Below are 6,779 nucleotides of genomic sequence, written 5' to 3'. Positions count from 1 at the left end.
ACGACTGATTGGAAAAGCGCAATCCACTTGCTACCCCTACCGAAATTAGATGGAAAATGTCCTAATTTTGGGAAGGATACATCATTGCACGAAAAGGTTAATGCTGCCGAAGCCAATTGTTTCTGCCCCTGGTTTCTTAGTTGCTCTCATCGGTCATTCGCACACTGGTGTTCATGGTTCAGGAACAGGGAGTCAGTCAGGGGCGCAAGCAGAAATGCCCATCGCATTCAGATTCAGAGAACTGGGGAAGCAGCTGTAAACGCCATAGAATGGAATAAATCCTTGCGATCTCTCATGAAATAATCATGCCATTATTACTCCAGGCAGTAAACAGACCAAGCAGATGATGATTCAGAGCCAAATTAAACGAGCGAGCTGCGGTGGATGCGCACGGCTCCGTCAGTCGTCGACGTAGACGACGGCGCAGTCGTCGTCGGCGGGGTTGCGCGCGCAGAAGGGTTCGAGCGGGTCGTGGGGGGCCTCGGCGATGCGGCGGCGGAGGTCGGCCCTGGCCTGGCTCACCTCCTCCACCTCGTCCCACGCCACGCGGCACCCGGCCTCCGCCTCGTGCCCCCCCGCGCACGCCTCCATCGCCTCCGCCACCTTCCGCTCCACCAGCTCCGCCAGCGCCGCCTCCTTCCTCGCCGTCCCCTTGTACCGGCGCTTCGCCGCCGCCGCCGCCACCAGTCGCCTGTGCTGCTGCTGCTGCTGATGGCGCGTGACGACGCGGGCGCAGGGCGGCGATCGGTGCGCGCCGATGCCGGCGGGGAGAGCCGAGGCGGCGGGGAAGAGGGAGGCGATGGACGGTGACGCCATTGGAGAGACCACCGATGGGCTGCGATCAGCTGTGCGGAATTGTGGGGATTTTTTTTTTGACTGGGAAATTGAGGATTGGTAGGACTAATCGAGGACACGCATAGAAAATTCAGCACTTGTCTACAAAGTGCACTTGGCTTCGCTTGCTCATGCTTATCCCCTCCAAAATTTTATTTCTTACAAAGGGAAATGTCAAGCGGAAATTATTCGGTCCATGACAACTGGAATATTTCTTTCTGGCAACGCCAAGCATAAAATTACGGGGAAACATGTTGCCACATGCATCATTGCTGAAGGAATCACAAAGCAGACAGCCATCTTCAGACAAACAAGGGATATTGAGATGGATGCAAAGGTCCTCCGGATGTATTGGCAGAAGGAAGTCTCATAGATTTGCAACTGTCTGATTTTCTCGCATTCAATCTTTAGATGTCAAATTTCTGGGTCACTGACTTTTAGATGCAGATCAACCTAATCTGAACCAACAAATCAGATACATGACAGAAGGCTATGCCAACACCTGCAACGTCACTACGTCAGCATCAATTACAACAAAAATTCATGTCATATTCCCTTGGTGAGAGCTGGCATGATAAATACAATGATACAAGGCAAGAAGAAGATATCATCATTGGCTCGATGTGCCACTGTCCATGGCGTCTAAATTCAACTCTTCATCTGAGTCAATCACCTCTTCAAAATCATAGAAAGGATGCGCCTGCATAGAAAATAGTACTCTTGAGTGATTGTTTAAATAGGGCTATACTACAATCATAATCCATAGCCTCACGATCACATCACAGAATCAAGTGTTATTCAGGCAGGATACAGGACATAGCATTCGTTAAGCCTTGGAGCACACTATGTCACATACCGGAGGTCGCGGCTTGACAGCTTCAAAGCTATGGAAAACAGGGGTAGCAAAATCTGGTGGATTAAGGACAATATATGCTCCACAGTTGTTGTATCGCTCCTCTGAAGCCTATACCAGGTCCAGAAACAAATGTTATTACAAAATCATTTGGCAAATATACATGAAACAAAAGTAGAACGTCTACATTAGCCACAAAGTTTTAATAATTCTACATGACACAGTTCTAATAACTAAAAGCCAACATGGGTTTCAATATTTGTGCATGAACAGCAAATATATGTGATAGAAGTATAACCTGAAATTGCGGGTAGTCTGGAGCACTGAAGAGAGTAATCAGTTTCCCACATTCGACATCATGGTCGATTGTATATCCTTTATCCATTCCTAAGAGGTCGTGCCGCTTGTCTCTTGCATCTGGACCTTCATGTGACCTGATGATTAACTTTGATGGAAGAAAAGATGAAGTAAGCATGTGAAATTAAAACTAATACAGTTCTACCATGATGCCAACTTTCAAATGTTATGAAACTACATGCTCAATGGGCCACAAGACAACCAACATGCCAACTGACCAAGTTCAGATATGCCCACAAATACCCAGCAGGCCACAACCATATCAGATACCATTGAACACTAACGCAGAACAAATTAGAAACTAACTTCAATCGAAGTATGTTAATAAGTATGTCATATTTACGGTATCCACGTCTTAGGTTACATAAATTTTCAAAAAGAGATGCTGGGATGTTAACTGCATGCTTGTGGCTCAAAGCCCGCAATGAGTTCTACAACACTCAACCAACCCTGCTAAATCAATTCAGCATACTAAAATAAGCAAGAATTGCTTGTAGTCAGAGAAATTCAAGGAGAATCAAAAGAAAGAATCAAGCCACACATAATACAGTCTTATAATCATCATTTGTCATGCTAGATCCTGTCTATGTGCTTAACCAAAAATAAGGCAAGCATTCTGACAACTGGCACTTCAGAGATAATTGTGAAATATTAAAATGTATTACAATGATCATTTTTAATTTAAAGAGAACATCGGGTACAACCACAGTAGGCTAGCTACAGGTCAATGACAGTAGACTAATTATAGCATCCAAACTATAGTTTGATGTCAACTTAACTTCTGTTAAACAAAGTGGGTGTGTCATGGTGCAAAAAATTTCCGGAGGAAGCAAACAATAAGCTACTCCCTCCGTTTCAAATTGTAAGCGAAAACTATGCACCTAGAAAAGCCAAAACGACCTACAATTTGGGACGGAGGGAGTATATTTGAATTGACTAGGGATAGATGGACAGCACACAGCAGGAAGAACCAGCTAGTTAGCTCTCTGAGTCTCCCTATAGAAATATGACTGCTTCTTTTAGGTTCTTCTTTCTTGCCTCAAACTAATCATACGGCTGTGCTTTTATAGCCATCCACTAACAAACTAAATAATTATCCTAACAAACTAACAATCCTGATTTGCCTACAACTTGGTAAGGAAAGATGCTAACTGATAAACCAACTAATCCGAATCACCAAATAGCGGTAGAATAGCATGTTACTATAAATCTGTAATCCAAACAAAGCAAAAAACTTTCTTCAAATGAACTTTAGAGGTATTTTAAAATGCATGCAGCGATATAGAATGCAAGCATTTAAGTAGCAAAACAAACACTTCATCATCACTAGTTAGTAATAAATACTTCTATTAACCAACAACTTTCCAATATAATAGGAACACCAATAAATGAAACAAAAACGAACCTTCAAATTATTCGTGCGCAGAAACTGCTGAGTGATGTCCGGACCCCAAAGCAAACCGATGCCTCTTTCTTTATTTGGTGAAAGACCCATCTCCAAGGAAGGGTCAGACCAAAGCACATCTCCTGGGATCAAATTTTGACCCTCCCAAGGAGGGTCAAGAACAGTTCTCCTTGCCTTCAATAACTCATCCAGGGATCCGAGCCTCATGGAAGTCGGATCAACAGTGAAATCGGCCTTGTTTTTGCGACCTTTCTTTCCCTTTTTTAATCTCTTTGATGGTAGCACAACCGTCCCACGGAAGATCCCACCATGGGCAGTGTACACGCATCCTGCTATTATTGTTGCTAGCGGAAGGTCCTCAAAACATCTTAAAAACTTCCGATAAACCTGAGGGCCTTGATCTTTATATTTAGCCATTACCTCCCGTTCGAAACCATAAACTGATGTGCAATACTTGGATTCATGATTCCCTCGGAGAAGAAACACGCAATTTGGAAGTAACACCTGAAAGAATTGAGACGCATTAATGACCATACAATTATGTTTCACACCACTTAATAGTTGGACATAATTTAGGTTTAAATTACTTTTGCAATGCCACAGGAGGACAAGCATGCTTGTCTGAGTAAATTACCAAATATCCAAATACATTTTACAGCATTGATATTTTTCTTGTTGGATGGTGAGGAGATGTGAACGGGTACCAATGATAAATATTGTGCATTACGCCTCAGAATTCTATGTTGATTCCAGTTTAGTTGCATAAAAAGCAAAATGAGCAAACTCATATTTGTTAAGCCCAATCCAAGCAAAAGGTGACATCATTACAGTCAGTATTGACATAATAAGAACTCAGCCTGCTAGCATTACCTATGGAACAATGTAAATGCCTTTCTATCTATGGCCATAAATTTAGCAGAACCAACCAAAAAAAAAAAGCGGAACCTATTCAACTCATTTTAGGCGTTCCATCACAGCACCTAATGGTTGAATAAAATACAACCCAATGGTCAAATAGAATATAGCATGGACTACATTACCCACGTCAAAGGATAGGAAGGTGGACATGCTAGTGTGTGTGTGAACTGTCAATCTCCAAATATTTCACAACATTGATATTTTGAGGAAGTGTGAACAAGTACCAATTATAAATAGTGTGAATCATGCCTCATAATTCTAAGCTGATTTCAGTTAAGTTGCATCCGGAGTAATAAAATGACTAAAAGAGCAAACTCAGAATCAATTGTTAACTAGGCTTGCTTGCAGCACCTATGGAAAATCTACCAATTTCGTGGATCCAACAACAAAAGAAAATGGGATCGAAACCCTCATGTGTTAGGGGACATCAAACAAGCTTATAGACGAGTCGAATCTGCGGAATTGACCTTCCAAGCGAGGAGGAGAAGCAGGGTCTCGAGCCCCCAGGCACCGCGGTCGACGTAGTCCCCGTTGAAGACGAAGATGCGTTCCTCGGACGGGAACCCGGCGTCGCGGAGCAGGAAGATGACGTCGTGGAGCTGTCCGTGGACGTCCCCGACGACGACGACGGCCTGGCCCGGGCGCGGGTCGACGCGCACGAGGTTGGGCTCGCGGTGCAGGATGGCGGCCGCGGCGAGGACGAGGCGCTGGACGAGCGCGGGGGGAAGCACCGTTGGGAGGCGGTCAGCGGGGAGGTGGCGCGAGCACCAGTCCAGCGTGGCGGCCAGCCCCGCCACCCAGTCCCGCGTCAGCGCGCCGCCCTCGGGCCACTCGACCACCGGCGGGGAAGCCGGGGACGGGGAGGGATCCGTCGCCGCGGCGGCGCCGGGCTGCGACATGGCGTGGGCTAGGGTGGGCGCGTTGGGTGGTGGGTGTTCCGTGATTTCGTTTTTGGTTTCTTCGATTGTTTTGCTGGCAACTTGATGGGGTTTCTTTTTGGGGAAACGAGACGAGGGCTCGGCTGGGGGCAGTCGGGCGAGGGCGCGTCCCAGTTGGCTGCTGCTACCCGTGAGGCTTTGGTCGCTGCGGGTTTCCAAGGCGTGGAGGTGGAGCTGACACGGCAGCGAAAGCGAGCGGCGGAGAGGAAAGAAGAGGTCTCGCGTGGCGTGGCGCCGTTGGCCGCGTGACCACGGCGGGGTGACGGAGAGGCGTGCGTGGTGTGGATGTAAAGATTCCAAGAGGAAATCTGGTGCCAAAGGCTCGAATTCCATTTTGCATTTTTGATGGGCTGGATCAGTCGCAGAACGCCGAGGAGTACGATGTGACCCAGAGGCTGCTTGGTTGGATACCAACTTTTGCCAAGCCAATACCGTGGTAAGCTAAAATCAGGGCTCGCCAAAGTCTAGGTCTACCAAAATTAAGGTAAGAAAATTTTGTATTCACTTGGTTCAATGCCACAATATGGCAACCACAAGAACTTTCTACTGCCTCGCCATGATTTTAGGTGCACTTTTTTTATGAATCAAGTGATGGCCAAAATTTTTAGGCATGTTCTAATTTTAATTAGGCAAACTTTGGCACCCAACTCCCAGTCCCCCTGGCGAAGCTCAACGTCTGAAGATCATCGGGCTCGTCTACAGTGTAGTCTGCAGAGTAAATTGGGACGTGTGATCCAGGTGGTTCGCAGGCTTTGTTGCCAACCTCATCAGAGAAGATGGCAAGATCAAACGTGATACGGCTAATATATAGGAGGTTTATAGCTAAGAGGCTGTACGGTTTTGACAGAGTCGATACTCACCGCGTTTTTTTACCTTTTCTTTGGAGCTTTAGATAGTGTTTGGTTCGTACTAAGGTAATGTAAACGCAAAGGGAATCAAATTACGGTGTATTTGGAGGTGGAATGGGTGATTGCCCTCTTTATTTTGTTGCACTCTGGTAACGTAATCAGATTACTGTGTGGGTGCTATATCTGATTACGGTGGGGGAGGAGGGGTAACAAGCTTGTATAGATATTATTTAGGTAAGGGATTCGATTACAGTGTCAATTAATTACGAACCACCGCAACCAAACATATGTAATGGGATTCGTTACCTTCAGTAATCAGATTACGTTACATTTGAGCCAACCAAACACTACCTTAGGTTGAGAAACTGAAGCACCTTTACCACTCCGGTGCTGTTGTTAACTCTCATTGGCGATATCTTGTGAGCCGTGGTAAGTCCTGATCGATGATGCATATGGTTGCACTGGTATTTACCAGTTGAATCATAGGAAAGATCATGGTATGCGGTTTTTTTTTCATTAGCTGCAGTCTGCAGGGAAAATGCACAGAGAATACATTTGGTCTTCCGAGCATTTTAGGCAGACCAAACAAAATGTAAGGTTAAGTGATTTTGTTTCGGATTAATGCT

General features: G+C 45.7%; 2 protein-coding genes across 3 annotated transcripts; both read right to left on the bottom strand.

The window, feature by feature from the left end:
- Positions 1-201: 201 nt before the first annotated feature.
- LOC140223056 (calvin cycle protein CP12-3, chloroplastic-like) lies at positions 202-1,051 on the bottom strand. The gene has a single exon (XM_072294432.1). The coding sequence runs from the start codon at positions 814-816 to the stop codon at positions 400-402; it is 417 nt and encodes a 138-aa protein (XP_072150533.1). The 5' UTR covers positions 817-1,051; the 3' UTR covers positions 202-399.
- A 153-nt stretch (positions 1,052-1,204) lies between these two features.
- On the bottom strand, positions 1,205-5,367 carry LOC117860720 (serine/threonine-protein phosphatase 7). 2 transcript variants are annotated; one of them, XM_034744090.2, is made up of 5 exons: positions 4,835-5,347; positions 3,450-3,953; positions 1,986-2,132; positions 1,691-1,798; positions 1,205-1,534 (listed from the first exon to the last, which is right to left on the bottom strand). In XM_034744090.2, exons 1-5 carry the CDS (start codon positions 5,264-5,266, stop codon positions 1,445-1,447), a joined length of 1,281 nt encoding a protein of 426 aa, XP_034599981.1. In that variant the 5' UTR covers positions 5,267-5,347; the 3' UTR covers positions 1,205-1,444. The 2 variants fall into 2 exon arrangements, 1 of the variants encoding a protein (XP_034599981.1); XR_011898457.1 differs by lacking the exon at positions 1,205-1,534 and having other exon boundaries at positions 1,782-1,798; positions 1,986-2,121; positions 4,835-5,367.
- Positions 5,368-6,779: the final 1,412 nt, after the last annotated feature.

Source organism: Setaria viridis, chromosome 6 (genome assembly GCF_005286985.2).
Source record: "Setaria viridis chromosome 6, Setaria_viridis_v4.0, whole genome shotgun sequence".
Taxonomy (NCBI): domain Eukaryota; kingdom Viridiplantae; phylum Streptophyta; class Magnoliopsida; order Poales; family Poaceae; genus Setaria; species Setaria viridis.
This window is presented reverse-complemented; position numbering and strand designations above follow the sequence as displayed.